We start from the raw sequence: 23,498 nt of genomic DNA, 5'->3' as shown, positions 1-23,498 counted from the left end.
AAGCAGGCTAGGAAGTATAACACCTGTAAGAAGCACTCCCTGAGATGGAGATAAACATGGAGCAAGTTTATTATGTGGTCTGTGAAAACACCTGTGGAAGGGAAGGAAGCAGAACCAGGCACATGTAGAAGTTGGGCTATGGTTCATTCTTAATGAACTCCTTGGCCAGCAGCATAGAGATCTCAAACCAGGATGGCTCCCCAGACTTATTCTGAACTGGGACAATCAGGTTGGCTGAGCCTTTATATCACTTTATTTATTTATTTTAAATTTAAATTTATTTATTTTAATTGGAGGCTAATTACTTTACAATATTGTATTGGTTTTGCCATACATCAACATGAATCTGCCATGGTGTACATGTGTTCCCCATCCTGAACCCTCCTCCTACCTCCCTCCCCATACCATCCCTCTGGGTCATCCCAGTGCACCAGCCCCAAGCATCCTGTATCCTGCATCGAACCTAGACTGGCGATTCGTTTCTTATATCATATTATACATGTTTCAATGCCATTCTCCCAAATCATCCCACCCTCTCCCTCTCCCACAGAGTTGAAAAGCCTGTTCTATACATTTGTGTCTCTTTTGCTGTTATTTATTTTTTTAAACATATCTCCTTGTTGATGAGGTACTGGACATGACGCTATTGTGGGAAAGGGATGTAACTGTAGAAGGCAGTTCTCTTCTGCCAGGCAATTTCTACAGAGGTCTTACTGCTGAGGGCTGAGAGACAGCAGCATTCCTGCTGCGCAGCGAATAGATTTTCAGTCCTGAAGAGGCATCTGGGGGTGTATTACAGACTCCACTATGTAATGAGACCCCATTCCTGTCGTTAATTTCCAGAACACTTGAAGTTTGTTTTGTTCTCCACATCTGTCCTCCAAGCAAAACATTGGAGAACACATTTCTGGGAAAACTACTCAGCCCAACAGAAAAGATATACATATAGGCAGTGATATTTGGGGATGCTCTGCCAAAATAGCCCAATCCCACTGGACAAGCCTTATTGAAGCACATTAAATTTCCAATCAGTTTTTTAACACTGCACACTAAAATATGGTAAGACACTGAAGAACTACCAGGCCAAAAGAAAAAAAAAAAAAAGCCTCAAAACAAACAAACATCACCCTCCCCCTTGCCCCAAATCTGAAAACACTTTAACATGAAAGGAGAGATCAAATCAAACAGAAAAGAAAAAAAAGAAAAGCAATCTGTAGAAAACAGAAAATATTGAGAATAGAAGAAAATCTAGATTGCTATCACTAGATAATAAAAGATATTTCATTTGTTATAAGAAAAAGATGCTATAAATAAGGAATGTCAGAGAATGAGGACACTCTTTTTAGAAATTAAAAATGGTTAAAGAAAAATAAAAAATGGTATCAGTTAAAGGTGAAGAAATCTCCCATAGAGTAGAACAGGAGTATAACACTATAGAAAATGGATAAGAAGAGATAAGAAAATTAGGAGAATTAATCCTGTAGGTCTAACATCTATCAAAAGGAATCCTGGAAAGAAAACCACAAAATGGTGACAAGGAAATTATCAAAGAAATAATACAAGAAAGTTTCTTGGAATGGAAGGGCATCAGTTTCAAGTCTGAAAGGGCTGAACAGCAAAATGAAAGAAAAATGACACACCATCGCATTATTAAACAGCTTGGTAATGGAATATTCTAGAAAGTTTTCAGAAAATGAAAACAGATCATCCATAAAGATTCAGAATCAGAATGGCACAAGACTTCTTGACAGCAAAGGAAACAAGAGAGTGAAGCAGTGCTTTTCAAATTCTGAACGAAGAGAATATCCAATCTAGGACTCTAGACCAAGGTGAGCTATCAGTGAAGTATCAGGGAGGTTTGAAGAAATGTCCAGACATGCAAGCTTTCTTAGGAAGCTACCTGCATATATCAAGTTGAAAAGTCAAGAAAAAGCAGGCTAAATATGGCATTTTAAAAGAAATATGGAGGTAAATAGAAGAAATAATCTAAATTTTCAGATGGTAATTTGGGGTTGAAATGTATCCCCTCCATCCCTCTCAAATAAAAGTTTCAACTCCTAGTACCTCAGAATGTGACTTTACTGTGAAACAGGTTTTTTTTTAAATGTCTTTTTTAAAAAAACTGAAGTATAGTTGATTTACAATGTTGTACCAGTCTCTGCTGTACAGCAAAAAGATTCAGTTATAAATATATAAATATATATATATACACACACACACACATATTATTTTGTATATTCTTTTCCATTATGGTTTATCACAAGATAGGAATGTAGTTCCCTGTGCTATTAGGACCTTGTTGTTTACCCATTCTAAATGTAATAGTTTGCATCTACCAACCCCAAATGCCCAATCCATCGCTCTCTCTCCCTCCTCCCCCTTGGCAATCACAAATCTGTTCTCTATTTTTTTATGCTTTTTTAAAAATTGAAGATTTACAATGTTGTACCAATCTCTGCTGCAAAGTGACTTAGTTATAAACATACATACGTTCTTTTTTTATATTCATTTCCATTATGGTTTATCACAGGATACTGAATACATGAAATAGGGTTCTAAAAAAAGTAATCAAACTAAAGGTCATTCAGTTCAGTTCAGTCGCTCAGTCGTGTCCGACTCTTTGCGACCACACGAATCGCAGCACGCCAGGCCTCCCTGTCCATCACCAACTCCCGGAGTTCACTCAGACTCACGTCCATCGAATTGGCGATGCCACCCAGCCATCCCATCCTCTGTCGTCCCCTTCTCCTCTTGCCCCCAATCCCTCCCCACATCAGAGTCTTTTCCAATGAGTCAACTCTTCTCGTGAGGTGGCCAAAGTACTGGAGTTTCAGCTTTAGCATCAGTCCTTCCAAAGAACACCCAGGGCTGATCTCCTTTAGAATGGACTGGTTGGATCTCCTTGCAGTCCAAGGGACTCTCAAGAGTCTTCTCCAACACCACAGTTCAAAAGCATCAATTCTTCGGCGCTCAGCTTTCTTCACGGTCCAACTCTCACATCCATACATGACCACTGGAAAAACCATAGCCTTAACTAAACGGACCTTTGTTGGCAAAGTAATGTCTCTGCTTTCGAATATGCTATCTAGGTTGGTCATAACTTTCCTTCCAAGGAGTAAGCGTCTTTTCATTTCATGGCTGCAATCACCATCTGCAGTGATTTTGGAGCCCAGAAAAATAAAGTCTGACACTGTTTCCACTGTTTCCCCATCTATTTCCCAAGAAGTGAGATGGGACCAGATGCCATGATCTTCGTTTTCTGAATGTTGAGCTTTAAGCCAACTTTTTCACTCTCCTCTTTCACTTTCATCAAGAGGCTTTTTAGTTCCTCTTCACTTTCTGCCATAAGGGTGGTGTCATCTGAGGTTATTGATATTTCTCCCAGCAATCTTGATTCCAGTTTGTGCTTCTTCTAGCCCAGCGTTTCTCATGATGTACTCTGCATAGAAGTTAAATAAGCAGGGTGACAATATACAGCCTTGACGTACTCCTTTTCCTATTTGGAACCAGTCTGTTGTTCCATGTCCAGTTCTAACTGTTGCTTCCTGTCATTAGGATAAGCCCTAATCCAATATAACCAGTGTCCTTATAAAAGGGGAAATTTGCACAAAGAGGTAGACACAAACAAAGGAAAGATGATATGCAGCAAGTGAAAGTGAAGTCGCTCAGTCGTGTCCGACTCTTTGCAACCCCATGGACTGTAGCCTACCAGGCTCCTCCGTCCATGGGATTTTCCAGGCAATAGTACTGGAGTGGACTCCCATTTCCTTCTCCAGGGGATCTTCCCAACCCAGGGATGGAACCCAGGTCTCCTGGATTATAGACAGATGCTTTACCGTCTGAGCCACCAGGGAAGTCCTGCATATGCAGCAAAGGAAACTATAAACAAAACAAAAAGATAACCCACAGAATGGGAGAAAATATTTGCAAACAAAGTGACTGACAAAGGATTAATCTCTAAAATACACAAAAAGTTCACATAGCTCTATGTTAGAAAAACAAACAACTCAATAAAAAAATGTGCAGATTCTATGAGAAATATATACATTTCTCCAAAGTAGAAACACAGATGGCCAAAAGGTACATGAAAATATGTTCAATAGTGCTAGAGAAAGTGTGCAGAAAGGGGTCCCCCTCCTACACTGCTGTTGGGAATATAAACTGATACAACCACTATGGTGAACAGTATGGAGGTTCCATGAAAGACTAAAAATAGAATTACTATCTGATCCAGCAATCTCACTCCCGGGCCAGTATCTTGAGAAAAACATAATCCAAAAGATAAATGCACCCCAATGTTCACCACAGCACTCTTATTTACAATAGCCAAGACATGGAAGCAACGGAAATGTCCATCGGCAGAAGAATGGATAAAGAAGATGTATACACATATTCAATGGAATATTACTCAGCCATAAAAAGGTGTGAAATAATGCCATTTACAGCAACATGAATTGACCTAGATTATCACAGTAAGTGAAATCAGACAGAGAAAGACAAATATACTATGATATCACTCATATGTGGAATCTAATTTAAAAAAAATGAGACAAATGAACTTACGTATTTGTATATTATACAAATGTACAAAACAGAAACAGACTTTCAAACACAAACTTATGATTACCAAAGGGGAAATGTGGGGGACAAGAATAAATCAGGAGCTTGGGAAGAACACACATACACTACCATATATAAGACAGATAACCAACAAGGACAGAGGAGCCTGGCGGGCTACAGTTCATAGGGTCGCATAGAGTTGGACACAACTCAAGTGACTCAGCACGCATGCATAACCAACAAGGACATATTACATAGCACAAGGAACACTATTCAATATTCTGTGATAATCTGTAAGGGAAAAGAATGTGAAAAAGAATGAATATATATATGTTTTAATATAACTGAATCACTTTGTTGTATACATGAAAGACAATGCCGTAAATCAACTATACTCCAATAAAATTAAAAGAAAAAGATGATATTAAGACACATAGGGAGAAAAACCACGTGAAGATGGAGGACTGGGATAATACAGCTATAGGCTAAGGAACAAAACTTATGAGGCTACAAGAAGCTAGGAGGGAGGCATGGACAGTTCCTTCCCTAGCACCTCCAGGGGAGGTATGGCCCTACCAACACCTTGATTTTGGACTCCGGTCTCCAGAACTGTTGAGACAATAAATTCCTGTCATTTTAAGCCACGCAGTTTGTGGTAGTTTAGCAAAGCAGCCCTAGGAAACTAATGATTCTCAAATATGAAAGAGTTAGAAACCAGTGACAATGGAGAGAACATTCAATCATTTAACAGGAATAAGAGATATTTCCTGTAAATCTTTGACACTGAATAAATTCAGTAAATCCTGGTACTCAGATTTCTCACTTTTATAATGAGGAGTTGAGACCTGTTGATTTCTCAGACTATTTCAGTAATAAAAATCGATAATTCTATGATAAAATCAACTGTCCAGCTGGAGTTTTAAGAAAATTCACTATGCCAAGGGTTGTTGTGTTTATACATATCAATTTTATTACTACTGACACAGACATTTAGACTAGTGAAAAATTTATGACAGTAAGTAAAATAAATTTTTAATTAAAGGGAGGGCCATTCTCATTAACTTTTTCCACAGTGAATAATTTAAGTACAGTATTTCCCACTCTGTTTTAGTTTATAACACTCCATGACATTAAATTAATTTATATGTATCATGTTTTCCTAAAGGAAACACTTTCCTTATCAGCAAGGCAAAATCCTTATCACATTCCTGTTTTTGGATGCCTAGTAGGATCCTGCCACAGGAACTTACCTCTCCAAGTACTCTGCAAGAAGCTGTTCTGCTGCAGACGAATACATCCATTCGTTTCCAACTTTCTTAGTATATCCAGGTACCTCCTCATTTTTTTTGTTGAATTTGAGATTCAAACCCACATTTGCTTTATGGTCTCCATGAGGGCTGAATTTAAACCACACACACACATACACACAAAAGTTTTAAAATTTTGTTCAAAGAATACAAAGCTTTGCTTTCAATTTTTAGAAAAGTTTTCTATGTTTTAGTTATCACGGTTATTTCCAAAGTAGTAGAAGTAGAAAAACTAGAGGAAAGGCTTCAAAACCCAAGTTAACAAAGCATATAAACAGATTATATAATTAGAGAGGAGAATGAAACAGGAAAATTTAGGGAAATATATTATGAGATTCACACACACCTTCTGATACCTTTTTTCAAGGTTCAATTTGTTAGCTGCTAAAAATAAGAACTGTCTTTCCAACCACCTACAGCATGTGCCATTTAGATGAAAGATCACCATCAGAGGATTTATACGTATTTTTTAAGGAAAATTCAAAGCAATAAGAGAAAATAAATACTGAAATATTAACCATTTTATTTTTATCATTTATTTTTTTCTGCCACTTTAAGTAAATTTCTCTAACATAAACTTACTTTCTCCTAGATCCTCTTCCAATAAAAATACTTCCTGTAAACCTTGAAACAAGGTATCCACTCACTCCAAGGCGACTGGCCAACACATATCCTGGGTTGTACTTTATAGAATATTTCTTTAAATATAAAAACAAAAAAGTCAATTATGGAAACACAAAGCATTAAAACAGTATATCTTTACCTTTAAAATCTGGAGACAATCAAGACATTACTAACATTTTGGACTGTGGCAATGAAAAGATTCTTAAAAAAGTAAGTGACCTATTTTCCCATCCCACCCCATCCCCAACTTTTTTTAAAGAGGATTTATAGGTAGAATTTTTCTGCTCTTTTCTATCCTTAAAGGACAGGATTCCCAAGGATGGATGAAAGGGGGAGGAAATAACACAGTTTGTGAAACTGTCTCAAGACATAAATGCTACTATAAGTACTAAATGGCAAGTTCTATAGGTGAGAACTAGTTTTAAAAAATTACTTTTCATATTTTAAGAAGGATCTGGCAAAATACTTGGGACAAAATGAGGTCTTGATAATTACAACGTTGAATTAAAACATGAGTATGTCATCAAAATAGTTGCTACTGAGCAAAACTGAGTGCCCTTCATATGTGGATATATGTAATATTTATTTCTCCTAATCATTAATTATCATATGAAAATAACAAGTATGCAGAGGCTCATAATAGCATTGTTAATATAATTCAGTCAATGAAATGTAACCTTTATTTATGTATTTAGGGGAAGAAACTATGAAGATAGTCAAAATAAAAAAAACTATCAGATCATATAATTTTTAACCCCAGGAAGCAAATTATTCACACATTCAGTACCAACGACGGTAAGCTATCATATACTACTAACATCATGTGTGCAATAATACACACATTTTATATAGATTTCATATACTATATTCTTATAAATGAATATATAAATACAATAAATGCTATATTTATTAATAAATTATATAATTATTTTATATTCTTATTTCATGGGAATATAAGGATAGTTTATCAAAAGTAAAGCTAAATTTCCAGAGATTCGTAAGGAATTATTTTCCACCATTATTTTTTTTAATGATCATGTCTATAGGCACTTGAGACACAGAGTCTTTTTTTTTTTTAAAGTCACTCAGTCATGTCCACCTCTCTGTGACCCCATGGACTATACAATCCTTGGAATTCTCCAGGGATTGAACCCAGGTCTCCTGCATTGTAGGCGGATTCTTAACCAGCTGAGCCACCAGGGAAGCCCCAAAATACTGGAGTGGGTAGCCTCTCCCTTCTCCAGCAGATCTTCCCGACCCAGGAATCGAACGAGGGTCTCCTGCATTGCAGGCAGATTCTTTACCAACTGAGCTACTAGGGAAGTCCATAATGTCACTATCACAATACATTAATATGCTAGTAAAGAATGCAACACAATTTTTCCATCAAAATCATTATCAGATTTAGAAATAATACAAACAAATCAAGTAATGCTTTCCAGAATAGAAAGGAAGAATTAAGGCAGTAGTTCTCTATCACAGATGGTACTGCTTTTTGAATAAGCATCTGAAAACAATAAATGACAGGCTACAGGTACTTAGTGTCCAGGGACCAAGGATGCCAACTGTCCTGCTACATACAGGGCAGTCCTCTTTAACACAGTTGATCCACTCAGAAATTAATTAGTACTCCTTTTGAAAAATACTGGGTTATAGTATGGTTAAAATTAAATCACCACAAATATCCTAGTATATGTAAAATAAGAAGTAGAGAAAGAAGGTTTGAGTGAAAGTTAAAGAAAGAAAATACATTGGAGAGGGCATGCCTAGCAACACTGTACCCTTAGAACTGGGCAGGCTGTTTCAGATCTAGAAAAAGCCAGGGATGAAGCAACACAAGCTCTTCTACCTCCACTGGCTCCCAAACAAAGCTCCAGTTTCTTCATTTAAAGGTTCACTTTCCTGATTTCCTGACTACGACTTCTGAATGATTTCTCCAAAAGAGACTCCATGGCAAGATTTTAGGGCCTTCTCTGCTCTCTATTAGCATCCTCACATGTATGCTAATAACTAACGCCTTAAATTCATTTCACAGTAAATAAAATTTTAGATTTTACCACTAGTGAAAATAAAATATAAGTCGCTGAGGGTCAGACACGACTGAGCGACTTCCCTTTCACTTTTCACTTCCATGCATTGGAGAAGGAAATGGCAACCCACTCCAGTGTTCTTGCCTGGAGAATCCCAGGGATGGGGGAGCCTGGTGGGCTGCCGTCTATGGGGTTGCACAGAGTCAGACACGACTGAAGTGACTTAGCAGCAGCAGCAGCAGCAACAACTGGCTAAATGTGAATTAATTTCAGTCAAGTTAATTATCTAATCAATCAGTATGAACAAATGACAGATATCAGGATTATCTTCTTATTTTAAAAGGGAAAAATAAAAGAATGCCATGAACTTAAGTGCAGTTTCTAATTTTCTCCAGGGACTGTTCATCTTTAGCTGAACAGAGATGCATAACCTTTGCAAGAAGGTCATTTGTCACTTGTAACTAAAAGTTCAGGCTTTAATTATGAAAGGCTTTAAAAAAAACCCTATCTATTCCCCGTATACTAATCAATGTGCCACTTACAAGCTTGAACAAAATAACCCATAACAACTATTACAGATTAATAATAGGAGTTCAGCTGTTTTTTCCCTCCCAAAGATCTGCATGAAGTTTTGAGCACAGATGCCATACTTATTTTAAAATAATACTAGAGGCAACTGTGAGAGAATTTAATCAGTGTTAAATAAAATATTTGCAATGACTCATAGGAGGTACCAAAAATATCCTTCTAACATTTTACAAGTTAATTCTAGATTAAACAATATGGACTATTATACTCACATGCTGGTTTTGTATTAAAGCATCAAGATTGGGTTCACATGGAATGCTGAAAACCACACGAATTCTGCCTTCTGTAATCACATCCCCTGAATCCTGAACCTTAGAGGAAAAAAAAAAAATCACAATATATTTGAGTCTCTTTCATTATATTTTATTTACTTATTTTTCTACTTATTTGAACAGTGTTTATTATTTCTGAAATACAGTAAAACAAGGTGGATAGTGGAAATTTTCTTGGAACTTGTAAGTGAATGTGCTTGTATTATAAATTTGAGTCACTGTACTTTGCTTTAACCAGTTGTTAACCAGTCTTTTATTAAAAAAAAAAACTTCAATTTGCAAATAAGTTCAAACTACCAAAAAGTTGCAAAAATAAAAACAAGTCAAAGAACATTTACCCAGATTTACCTGTTATCAGCATTTTACTAACGTTTGTGCTCTGTGTGTATTTGTGTGATTCCGTACTCAGTCACTAAGTTGTGTCCAACTCTTTGTGACCCCAAGGACTATAGCCCAACCAGGCTCCTCTGTTCATGGGACTTCCAAGGCCAGAATACTGGAGTGGGTTGCCATTTCCTTCTCCAGGGGATCTTCCTGACCCAGGAATAGAACCCAGGTCTCCTGCTTGGAAGGAGGATTCTTTACTGCTGAGTCCCTGGGGAGCCCCATTTACATACACACAATTACTTTTCGGAAATTTCTGAGGGTATATTATATATATCATATATGGGCTTCCCTGGTGGCTCATGGTAGGGAATCTGCCTACAGTGCAGGAGACCCTTGGATCAGGAAGATCCCCTAGAGAAGGGAATGGCAAATCACTCCAGTATTCTTGCCTGGAGAATTCCATGGACAGAGGAGCCTGCAGGATGCATACAGTCCAACTGGTTGCAGAGTTGGACATAACTAAGTGACTACCACTTTCACCATGTGTGTATTTACATGTACATAATTACTTTTTGGAAATTTCTGAGAGTGTATTATATATGCATCTGTAACCACGAAATATTTTGGTAAATAAGAAGAAGGATATTTTATTATATTACCATAGTATAGTTATTAAGTACATAAACTTATGACAAATACTTTAATTTACTGCCTGTATATCAATTTTGTCTGTTGACCTAAAAATGAGTATATTTATAGAAAACTCTTTTTTCTACCACAGGACCAAGCAAGGATCAGATATTGCATTTTGTTGTTATTATCTCTTTAGCCTCCTTTAATCTAGAATTTACCCAGAGTGCCTTTTATATACTAACTTTTCAAATAATATATTTCATTCCTCCCTCTCTACCCTGTGTTTTAAAAAAAAGTTCTAAAATTTGCAGTTTTCTAGTGCTTTTTTGTGATTAGGTTAATGTTATATATTCTCAGCCAGAAGAGTGCACGGAAAATATGTCTTTTGTAGGACATCCCGTCTGGAGGTACAGAATATTCATCTGTCCCTCAATGATATTAATATTAATCATAAAATCAAGATGTTGCTCAACTTCTTAACTGTACAATGATAGTTTTTTAGTTTTTTGTTTTCCCTGCAACTAAATTAACAACCTATGGGGAGACATTTTCTAAGACCATAAAAATATCTTGTTCCTGGATCAAAGGCTCCCCTTAGATTTATCTTCCAATGACTGTTGCCTGATCCAAGCTGAATCACAATGCATGTTAAATGGTGGTTTTCTAACTCCCTCACTCCTTCCACAATTATCCTTGAAATAATACTAGAAGCAAAAGCTCTTCCCCTCCCCATTCATTTATCTATTTCTTATCACTATGGAATCATGCATTCCTAATGATTTATAATTAACATTTACTTGATTAATTTAGTACTTAAACATCTGGCCAGTAGGAGGCTCTTCAACCTGGTTCCTGTGTTTATGTGATATGCTCACATCAATCTTGTGAATACTTCCTTGCTTTCCTGAATAACTAGAGGTTCTAGGCTCATTTTGAACTTATTCTGCCCCAGCCCTGTATTCAGCCTTTTCTTTGAGAAGCCTCATTCCTTTTATTGGGATATGGTGTTAGAGATCAAGATTAACATGTTACATGGTACCACGGTCTCTTTGCTTCCAATTCTTAAAGCAAATAGAGCCAGAAAATATATTTCCGTATTGAGACATATACATTTATGCATCTACAAATATACACACAGAGATATATATACACATGTGCCTATATACATACCTATAAATCTTTTAAGGTATTTTAGTAATCATGAGTTCACATTACTACCTCCGATTTTAATCTTTCCTCCCAAGTTCTTTCTTGCATTCTCCTGTTCTATACATGCATGTACCTCTTCTCATGTGAGAGGTGGAGTTCCCCAAAACATCAATACATATATAAATTCATCATAATTTACATAATTTAAATACATAATAATACATCTAAATGCATGCTACCACAATAAATAAACCTACAAAAAGGAGATCAGAATCTGAATTCTTTTTCCATCACCTCCTGATTTCAATGTGTTCAACACTAAAAATATACAGCCAAATACTGTGCTTATAAATTAGATGAATAAATTTTTTCTTATTTTTCCCATTCAGTATTACATTTTTACTTTATACCTAAATGAAGAGAAGTTAAATAATTGTATTAACTTGAAACCAGGAAGAATTTTAATTAGTAATAATAACAGAAACTAACCTCCCCAGTGCATCCATAGTAGGGTGTTCCCAGCATAAAGACCATACTTCTAGGAGGAAACAAGTCATCCAATGTTTTTATACTGGAGAAACGGGAGTCAAAAGCTCGGATGTCCTATGTAGAATGAAATATAAAAGTGAGTCATCATGGTCAAAATTTCTATAGATTGCATATCAGGATTTTTTTCCTATGGGATTATGACTATGTGGGCCACAAATGTCAAATGTAAAGATTTTCTACATAACAATATTAGAAATGAAATTTTATCACCTAATATGCCAGACACTCTTCTAGGTACTTCACACATTTATTAGCTCATTTCATCCTCAAGACAACCCTCTGTAGCAAAGACCATTACTAGACCCACTTTATAGATGAGGAAACTAAAGCATGGAAAGAGGCGATCTTGTCTTAGGTTATATAGCTAAGGAATAAACTCAGTCAGTGCTCTTACTCACTATGCTACACTGCTGCTGCTGCTGCTAAGTCACTTCAGTCATGTCTGACTCTGTGTGACCCCACAGACGGCAGCCCACCAGGCTCCCCCGTCCCTGGGATTCTCCAGGCAAGAACACTGGAGTGGGTTGCTATTTCCCTCTCCAACGCATGAGTGAAAAGTGAAAGTGAAGTCGCTCAGTCGTGTCCAACTCTTAGCGACCATGGACTACAGCCCACCAGGCTCCTCCATCCATGGGGTTTTCCAGGCAAGAGTACTGAGTGGGGTGCCATTGCCTTCTCCGTATGCTACACTATTTCCTCCAAATTACATTATTGCTACATGCTTTTAAAAAACTTGGTCCCCTCACAACATCTAAGATTAGAAACACAATAGTAATAAATTTACTAATTTATTTAAAGCAAGATTTTTTTAAGGATAAAAATAAATAAATACAAAAGACAAGTTTCCTAGACATACCCAGAATGAGTGTCTGAGCATGTTATACTCCTTTTAAAGACCATAGTATCTTGCAAATTACATTAAATAACAATATCAATTATATATTGTTGCATATTAATATGATTTAGTCTTTTATTTATACAGTGTACAACAGTGTACATTAAGATAAGATGGAGAACTGATGGAGACTTACTTTGACAATGGTTTGATAAACAAATGGAAGAACTTGTTTTGACCACTGTTTCTCTAGACGGACTTCTCCATTTTGATTTATTTGATATTTACGACCTGTGAGTAACTGACCATATACAACTGCAGATGTTTCATTTATTATTATTCCTTTTCTTCTCAGGTAGCTCAAAGAAAAAATAAAAAAGAAACAAAGTTGTGTACGAGTGTATATACATTCTATAATGATAGTCAACATTAAACCACCAACTCATAACCAAATCCGTAAATAAATTTTAAATAAATATGCTAGTAGTTCTGAGTACCTAATAAGACTTTTTACACTATTCTGTGGCTATCCTTACCAAAGTCTGTAAGATTAAATGAGAACTCAGAGAGTTATAAGAAACTCCTACATTTCATAACCACTAGGCTGGCTATTACAAAAAGCAGCAAAAACAAGAATGGTGGAAAGGATATGGAGAAACTGAAACACTTGTACACTGCTGATGGGAATGTTAAATGGTGCAGCCACTGTGGAAAACATTTTTGACAGTTCCTCAGAAAGTTAAACACAGAACTGCTAAACAGCCCAGCAATTTCACTTTTAGGTATATAACCAAAGAACTAGAAACACGTCATCAAATAAATATTTATAGACCAATGCTCATAGCAGTGCTATTCACAATAGCAAAAAGGTGGAAAGAAACCATATGTCCACCAACAGATGAATGCATAAACAAAAGGTGACACATACATACAATCAAATATTTGCCCATAAAAAGAAGTAAGTACTGATATACTACAATGTGTATGAACTCCCTAAACATGCTATGTGAAATCAGCCAGATAGAAAAGGTCACATATTATGTGATTCCATTTATATGAAATATCCAGAATAGGGGAATCTAAAAAGATAGCAAATAGAGACTGACAGGGAGAGGCATTCAGTGGGCCTTTTCAGCCTAAACCAGGGGCTGGCAAGCTATGGTCATGGGCCAAATTCAGACTGCTCCCTGTTTTTATAAGTAAATTTTATTCAAACAGTCATTCATTTATTTAATGTCAATGGCTGCTTTTGTGATACAACAAGAGTTGAGTAGTTATAACAAAAACTATAAAATCCACAAAACCTAAAGTATTTACTCTCTAGCCTTTACAGAAAAAGTTTGCTGATCCTTTCTCAGCTTGATTATTTAGCTCACTGATTCAGTCTTCAGTATGCCCATATAATACTTAGAACATCTACTGAACTAATTATAAAAATCACAATTTTAATTTTTGTATACATGCTTATACTTAAATATATGTATTATATAATATGTATTATAGTTATATACATAGTATGTAGTATAATAACATTACTATATATATTTTTTATACCAAAATTTAAATTATGCTGAAAAAGCAAGATGTGTTCCCTATCCTTATGGAGCATACATTCATGAAAAGAGTCATTAGAGTAATCACACTCATAAATCTTTTAACATGATTCTATTTATGAGCTATAAAATAAAATTCAGAATACTGTGAGCTATGACAAGGGTATCTAACTTACACTACTGGGAGGCAAAAAATGCTCTACTTTTCCCTCTTACAGCTATGTTTATCTCCTTTTATGCTAGATAGCTTTTCATGGTCATTTTAAATTTTTCCTGTTTAATAATTTTAGAATAAGGATATTATGGCCTGGTATTAGCTTCTAAATTATAGAAGAGATATCTTCTTGAGTTCTCATTTATCAATAGATGCTATTATAGTTTAAACAGGAGGACTCATGGATGTACATTTATAACAACACTTTATGTGCCCCTGCCAGTTTTTATTACTCTATCTTGATTTAAGGAATTCCAGTGTTTGGATGGACACTGAAGTGACTCAGCAGCAGCAGCAGCAACAGCAGCAGCGTTTGGATGAAAAAAGAGAGGTACTGTTAGAGTGGGATCATGGGACGCAAAACATCCTGAAAATCCAGGGTTAGCTTCTTTGTTACTTAGTTGGTATAGAACTTGCATTTCTGAATTCAGGGGCATAAGGGGTTTGGATATAGGGAAGACAGAAGAGTAGGGAGGAGGGAAGGGTGAAAAACAAAGGGGAGTATTCCATCTTATTACTTACATGTGGGCAAGAAACTCATAACCTTATGGTTGGTAAAATGAATGCTGAAATTCAGGCAACTTATTAACTGTATTCTTAGGGTAAGTGATTATGTCTTTCCTTCCTTCCTTTCTTTTTCAGTACATCGTGAAGTATTTTACTGACAAAATGGACAAGGTTCTAACTGCTGCTAATTAGGTTTTATTTTAAATTAGAACTCATTACTTTCTTAATATATAAAATGAAGATGTACTCAGTATTCAGAGTGACCACAGTGTTAAGTGAAAAATCAGTTAAAAAATAAGTACATTAGACCTCCACATTCTAGTTCAATGACATTAAACACTATTTATAATACTCACTATTCTGAAATTCCTTGTACTTCTTTTGTCCAATTACATTGTTCTTTGTCTCCAAGATGGACCACTTTAGATGGTGGTGCAGTTCTTCCCAAATAAAGCTTCTGTGTTCCTGGAGGTTCTTCCAAGTAAAACCTTGAAAATTAAAATAAAAATTAAATTACCCCCAAATTTGTGGTTTAACATAGAGTTCCAGTAGTGTGAGTCTTCAAAGTGAAAAGATTTCCACATGGTATAATAGAAAAAAAAAAAAAAACAACCTCCTTTTTTAAAACTGTAAAAGGAATTTCTGAACAAGGACTTATGAAACATTTTAATCAAAATTTAAAAACAAATAGTATTCTGTCTCTTTAAGAAATTAAAATAAATACATAATAAAATACAAATTTTTAAAGAATTAATACTCTCAAATTCAATACAGTATTTTTGCTGAAAAAACGTTTAAATTGATCCTAATCAAGCCACCATACCTAACTCCCAGTTTACAGGAAATATGTGGGATGGAGGACCAATTTAAATGACACTAACAGGAAACAACTACATAAATTCAGAATTCTACAAAATAACTGACCTGAACTCTAAGAAAAAAAGGCAGGGAAGTAAGTTTAGCTAGGTCTTAGGATATAAAATTAATATACAGGATCAATTATATTTCTGTATACTAGCAGGGGAAATGGAACCTTAAAATATAAGACCATCTATTGTTATGGTTCTTTAGTTGCTAAGTCATGTCTGACTCTTTTGCCACCCCATAGACTGCAGCCTGCCAGGCTCCTGTGTCCATGGAACTCTCCAGGCAAGAATATTGGAACGGGTAGCCATTCCCTTCTCTAGGGGATCATCCTGACCCAGGGATTGAACCCACATCTCCTGCACTGTAGGCTCATTCTTTATCACTGATCCATCTGGGAAGCCCAATACCATTTATAGTTGCTTCAGAAATTTTAAATACTTATGTAGGTATAAATCTAACAAAGTATGGACAGGTTTAGTATGCTGAAAAAACAAAATAGCAATAAAAGAAATAAAAGATTAAAATTAATGGAGCGATAAAAGGAGATCAGAAAATTCAACAAAGATGTCAAATCTCCCCAAATTATGTTTAATAAAATTCCTATCAAAATCTATTAAGGATTTTTTTATAGATATTAAAAAAATTCTAAAATATACATGGAAAGGCAAAGGACCAAAAATATCTTAAATAATTTTGAAAAATAAAAAAATGGTGGAAGGATTGAATCCTCTTCCTAAGGTTAAGACTCACTACACAGCTACAGAAACAACACAGTGTGGTGCTGGCATAAAAAATAGACACAGAGACGAATGGAACAAAATGGAGAACCCACAATGTAGATCCATACAAATATGCTCAACTTATTTTTGACAAAGATGTAAAAGCAATCTAACGGAGGAAGGAGAGTTTTTCCAACAAACAGTGCTAAAGCAAGCAATTCAATATCCATAGGTAAATATATGAAACTTGACCTCACACCTTATATAAAAATTAATTCAAAATAGATCATGGGTTTAAGTACAAAAGAAGGAAAAACTATAAAAAAATTTCAAGATAATCTTGGAACTTAAGGTTAGGTGAAGAGTGCTTAGACCAAAAGCATGATCCATTAAAAAAAAAAAAAACTAGTTAAAAACTAAACTTCAACAGAAAGGCAGGGGAAGTGAATTCTGGTGATTAAAAAAGATTCCTCAAGATTCATATTAGTGTTGAGTTCTCACCAACAAAGTTAAATGACAAGACAAACCGAGATATGTTTGCAGAGATCTGAGGAAAAAGATTAGGCTTCTAATTCTAAACCTATGTGGGGGAAAAACAACACAAAAAATTTTTTGGATAAGTAATAATTCAGAAAGCATTAACATCCTTACATTTTCTCTGGAAAAAAAAATTACTTTAGGAAGGTTTAAACATGAAAAAAGAACAAGATGTCAGACCAAGTTTACATGAAATAAACATAAAAGATGTCAAAGAATAGATTGCCTAAATACTCACTGATAAAATGATTGTGAAATTTAATAAAGTGTTAAGAAATTATCTTTAGAATAGAAGATATATGTTTTAAAAATTACATATTATTTAAATGAAACCTGGGAAGGGTATGCAAAAGGTAAAGTTACATATGCTATTCAATCTTGTCAGAAATAAATATATTTGCTAACAATGACAACTGGTAGAAAAGAATTAGGATATGGAACTTTCAAGCTATTAAAAGGAAAAGAAGGCAAAAGGGTAAAAATAATACATGCATCTAAAATATATGCATCTCAAGGGATGTACAATAAACTGTCAACAGTGGTTGAACTTGAAGGGTGTGATTAGAGAACTTTCATTTCCACTAGAGAGTGTAAATATTTTACAAATATTGTATCAGTTAAAATGTATGAATGCTGCTGCTGCTGCTAAGTCGCTTCAGTCGTGTCCGACTCTGTGCAACTCCACAGGCAGCAGCCTACCAGGCTCCTCTGTCCCTGGGATTCTCCAGGCAAGAATACTGGAGAAATGGGTTGCCATTTCCTTCTCCAATGCAAGCATGCGTGGTAAGTCGCTTCAGTCGTGTCTGACTCTGTGCGACGCTATGGAGAGCAGCCCACCAGGTTTCTCTTTCATAGGATTCTCTAGGCAAGCATACTGGAGTGGGTTGCCATTTCCTTCTCCAAAATGTATGAATAAAAGCCATCAAATAGGAAAGCATATATACACTTTAAAAATTACAAATAAAATCTTACTTAGTTTCTCCATCTGATACACCAACAACTCTAGCTTCTTCAAGATGAGGCCAATTAACAAAGACAGACTTCCCAAGCACTGATGAAGCTATATTTTCTATACTCTTAAAGTAAAAGCAGAAAAATTCATTACTGTTTTAGGTCCAAGAGAAAATTTTACAGAGGCAAAATTAAATAATTAAAACTGGCTTGTGTTTGTAACTGTGTACTTGAAATCTATAAAACCCCACCTGAGTAATTAAAAATATTTGATCACTCAAGCCAATTATTCCCTGCTAATAACTGCTCTTCACAGCTTTATTTCAACTTAATTATTCTATCCAGTCAAATTTTGTTTTTTAAATTTCTCTTAAGTAGTGACTTTACTGCTAACTACTCTTTTTTTCCTTTCTAGGATTTCTGTTCCTTTAGATTTGGGGTTTTTTTTCCCCTTTCCTTTTTTTAAAAAATAGTTTTAAGCTGTTTTTACCTATCTGCTTTTTTTTACTCTTTATAATTTATTATGAATCTGTGAAAGTTTACCAACATAGCCTTCCCCTCTGCCAATCTCTTATTAGACAGGAACTATGACCAACTTAAGTACTTTTCAACAGTATAAACATCACACTAGGAAGCTTGCCTCCTCCTCATTTCTTCAACAGCATTGGCAGTTATTAGTGAAGTGAAGCCCACTGATTTTAATCCTAAATGAAATTACTTGGGGAGAAAACAGATTTCAGTAAATTCAAACAAAAGGACACTGACCTATAACGTGAGTATTACTGCTCATGATATAGCCAACGTTAATAGAAATAATGTTCACCAAGAAACTCAGGTTTTTAGTTCTGCTTCTAACTAGCTGAGCCAATGTCTGCTTTTCAATCTCCTTAGTTTAATTTTTTTAATTTGTAAAATTAATGAGCTGGATTAGTTGCTTTACAAAATTCCATCCAGTAGTAAAATTCTATTATTCTATTATTCTCATGATTATCTGTTTATTTTTTCATGGGAACTGAAAAAAGGGAAAAGAACAGCACAGATGTCTAGAAAAGAGCTATTATTCATTATTTCTTATCAGATAGACAGCAAAAAAAGAATCTAAGAAATGTGATTTCATTTGTGATTGGTATGATTAAATAAGAACACTAGACTTATCTCAAGTTAGAAACCACAGGTTCAAAATTGAGTTCTATTTCTTTTCAGCTATAGAGTGTTAAGCAAATCCTTTAATCCCACTGAGTCTCAGTTTTCTTTTATGAGAAGCTGTAACATCTATCTCACAATATTCATTTAAGGATAAAATAATATACCCAAAAACCTTTGTAAACTATAAAATGCTGTACAGTCAGTCAGCTTTTTGTATCCATGGGTTCCACATCTGCAGACTCAACCAAGCTCTAATGGAGAATACTTTGGGGAAAAAAAAACAACTTCAGAAAGTTTCAAAAAGCAAAACTTGAATTTGCCAAATGTTGGCAACTACTTACATAGCATACAAATTGTATTTACAATTATTTATATTGTGTTAGGTATTATAAACAATAAAGATGATTTAAAGTGTAAGGGAGGATATATGTAGGTCATATGCAAACGTTACAGCCTTTTTTTGGGGGGCACAAGGATGTAGCTGCTCCTCAGGCATGTGGGATCTTCTCATATCAGGGACTGAACCCATTTTCTCCTGCATCGGCTAGCGGATTGTTTACCACTGAGTCACCAGGGAAGCTGCAACACCATTTTATATGAGAGACTTGAGCATCCACTGGATTTTAGGATCAATCGAGGGTCCTGGAACCAATGCCCCATGGATACCAACTGATTATAAATATTCTGTATGAAAAATATCTTAAGTAAAAATTACTACTATTGGTTAGACACAACAACTTTGTAGTAGAAACTGAAGTTGAAATATAAATTTTCATCCCCTTTTTATTATGCTTGATCATTATAAGCAAATATTTCTTTAATAATTAGAGATGACTATTTTTAGACTTTGGGAGATAACTTTATTGTATCTATTATATGAAGACATTTCTTACTGTGAACATATAAAAGAGTTACTATTCTGATAAAACAAGTTTCAACATTATTAGAACAAAGCTCCCTTATACTTTTCCTTTCTATATATCTAATTTCATTCTCCCACACGTCCCTTCATTTGGAGGAACAGTTATCCTTCTTGCCCAGATTAATCCTTTCACTTAAGCCCTACAGGATATCCCTTATTTCTTCACATCCCTTCCCTCCACGGTGACTTTAAGACCTCCATTGTTCTTCAGCTCTACTGATCTGCTTAATAAGCCCTACTGTTCTGCTCTGCTTAACAAGTTGCCTCTTTTTTACCTATAGCTATGTTTCCAGATTTCTTTTCAATGAGAAACTTCTGAACTAAGGGCTTAAGATCTGCTTCCTTTACTTTCCATCTAACTAGTCACAGACTAGTACTCAGGAACTGGACTTCTGCCTCCAACAACCTACTGGAATGGAATTCTCAAAGTCCAATAATGGTGACCAAAGGACCTAGTTTAATTCACTAGGTCTAATTCACAGACCTAGTTTTCACTGTTCTTGAACTGCATGTACCATCTACTTGTGCTTTTGTGATACTGCTTAACTTGGGAATCATTCTCTTTCTTCTCTGAGCACTGTCACCTTTACTGACTCCTTTTCCACCCTTTATACCTGTGAGTATTTCTTTACAATGGGGCCTTGAACCCTCAGAATTCCATTTTTTCAGGGAAGTCAGCCCCAAGGCCCCAGCCATCACTTCCCTGCTCACGACCTGCATATCCCTATTGCCCGTCAAGCCTCAGCTCTATGTATTCAACTGAGTATAATCATCTTTCTTCACTGAAGTTTTTCATGTGAACCATAGAACACAAAAAACAATTGGACTAGGGATTTTACTAATTCTCCTAAGGATGATACATAACTAGTACTATTCCAAATGCATAAAAACTAATTTAATTTTATAAGCAAATGGATGACTCAGCGCATTAGGGTTTAAATCTCTTGTGGAACGCTGCTAAGAAAGGCTTACAGGGCAGCTCCAGATAAATGTTCTAGAACCAACTTAAAATTCTATTACTGATCATTTATCCCCTCAAACAAGTACCTCTTCCATTTTAGCTTCTTTATTCCAGTAAATTTTTCAATTGATTAGTCTGATAGTTAGAGTCAGTCATATTTAATATTTTCTTTTTCTTTTCATCCCCTATTTTTGAACAAATGATGGAACTTGTGAATTTAGTCTTATTCATCTAGATCTATTACTACTTTGACAGTTTATGTCTTTATTATCTAAGGCTTCTATAACCACAACCTCAACTTACAGGCTTTTCCATTTTCTTCCATTTCTCTTTTATGCAACTTAGTCTATTATGCTGCTACCAAATTAATTTTTATGAAAACACCAATTTCAAGATAACAGTCACGAAAAAATAAGTCCAAACTCCTTAGCCTGGTATTCAAGGTCCTCCATAACTGGCCTCAATCTGTTTTTTCAACCTTATCTTCTACTATTTCCCAACACAAGGCCTCTGCTTCAGTCAGGTTTATCTATTCCTTCTCCTCAAATACATCACATTTACTCTAAAAAAAGAAAAAGTATTAAAAATTTCAGACATACAAAAAGGTTAAAAAGATAATGTGCTAATATCACACTTAATTTTCACTATAATTCCCATCTCATGTTATTTTTTTCAACTGGCATACCCTTTCCCCTCCTTTTTCCTCTTTGTGAGGAAATCTTTCTGTTAGTACCCTGCTTAAGTCTATTCCTATCTACAGATCTGTACTTAACCTAAATTCACACAGCTCATCTTTTCAAAATTCCTCCAGCATTTTTTTGCTCATTATGTCACAATTACACACATCCTTTAATCTGTGTAAATGTGTCTTTACTCTATCCTTATTTCCTGTGAATTTCTGGAGTTCCTACATGTTATACCACTTTGGCAAACACATTGCAGCTAAAACACTTTTATGCATAATATACAATAAAGAAAATACTTACAAGTTCATCTGACTCAGCATTCACTAAGATTTCCAACATCATGTTTTCTCCACGACTGCTTTGCTGGAATACTTGAACCCCACTTTTCTTTAAAAAAAACTTTAAAAGAATTCACAGAATTTAATTTTTAATTATTTTTCCATAATTACTTCACTTTCAATAAAATAAAAAAATTCTGAACTAAATAGCCACTGACTTTGTGTTTGATGTGTTTCAAAGTAGGAAATCCACAGAAATATAATGCCTTCTGGTCAACCTTGGTTATGTTGTTTTTGCTTATATCTATACGCCAAGCATCTAATGATATTATTTTATACCTAGAAAATAAATCAAGGTATTTGATTTAAAATTCATACATTACAAGCAATCACTGTTTTTCAGCATCCCTTCAGTATTTTGCAAGAGTTATCCTTGCTTTTATACAGGAGAATAACAATTTGTCCTTTCAGACAAAGAAAATATAAAGCAGCAGATCCTCTGTTGTTACTAATTCAGACACAACCATGACGGTAACATACTGAGTGGAAAATTTCCCATTTATTTAAAAATACATATAATATATAAATGCATAAATATATAATATATATAAATTATACATGTATATATGATTTTTATACTAAAGGAATATATAACACATATTACAAATCTCTACATCTTCCATTTTCCAAAACCCAGAATGGAAAATAAACACTTTATAATGTCTATTTCATCTTTCCCCTTTAAGAAAAGGAAAAATCATAATGGAGAGACGTTTACTTTATCTACGACTCAACTTCCATCTGGGTATTACTGCAGGGAAGATGAGAAAAGACAAAAAAAAGGAAAACATTTTAATGAAGAAGAGAAAGAAGAAATGGACTAAAATGGATTTGAGGCAAGAAAACAGAGGAGCTCTTTTATTTCTTGTTTTTCTTCTTTCCTGTTGGGTGGTTAGGAAATGTAAAAGGTAAAGTCATAGCATGTCAAATAATGCTGGGAGTAGACACTGGCAATGAAAACAAAAATTCACACATTTCTTGAGGAAGAGAAGAGATATACACCGTGGGGATGCCAGAGGCAGTAGGGTAGGGAACAACTTTAATAGAAGACAGAAACAGAGAAGCAGAATTGGACCGAAGCAGAGAACTACAGAAACAACTGAAACAGACAGAGAAGCGATGATCCTTGGAAAGCTGGATGTAACTCATTATCAGCTGCATACAAATGTCATAAATTATCTGCTAATTCTCGAAATTGATATTCAAAAGGTTTGTAAAAGTTA

General features: G+C 35.1%; 1 protein-coding gene across 1 annotated transcript in view; it reads right to left on the bottom strand.

The window, feature by feature from the left end:
- Positions 1 to 23,498, bottom strand: part of LOC138076876 (5'-3' exoribonuclease 1-like) — a 78,925-nt gene that overhangs the window by 43,352 nt on the left and 12,075 nt on the right. Inside the window, exons 5-12 of the mRNA XM_068969206.1 lie at positions 22,434 to 22,554; positions 18,244 to 18,347; positions 15,505 to 15,636; positions 13,071 to 13,233; positions 11,980 to 12,093; positions 9,322 to 9,420; positions 6,450 to 6,565; positions 5,811 to 5,957 (exon numbers count right to left, since the gene is read on the bottom strand). Of these exons, the coding sequence (XP_068825307.1) occupies positions 5,811 to 5,957; positions 6,450 to 6,565; positions 9,322 to 9,420; positions 11,980 to 12,093; positions 13,071 to 13,233; positions 15,505 to 15,636; positions 18,244 to 18,347; positions 22,434 to 22,554 (996 nt within the window). The remainder of the gene's footprint in view (positions 1 to 5,810; positions 5,958 to 6,449; positions 6,566 to 9,321; positions 9,421 to 11,979; positions 12,094 to 13,070; positions 13,234 to 15,504; positions 15,637 to 18,243; positions 18,348 to 22,433; positions 22,555 to 23,498) is intronic.

Source organism: Capricornis sumatraensis, chromosome 1, assembly GCF_032405125.1.
Source record: "Capricornis sumatraensis isolate serow.1 chromosome 1, serow.2, whole genome shotgun sequence".
NCBI classification, from domain to species: Eukaryota; Metazoa; Chordata; class Mammalia; order Artiodactyla; family Bovidae; genus Capricornis; species Capricornis sumatraensis.
The sequence above is the reverse complement of the archived record's forward strand: the minus strand, read 5'-3'. Positions and strand labels throughout refer to the sequence as shown.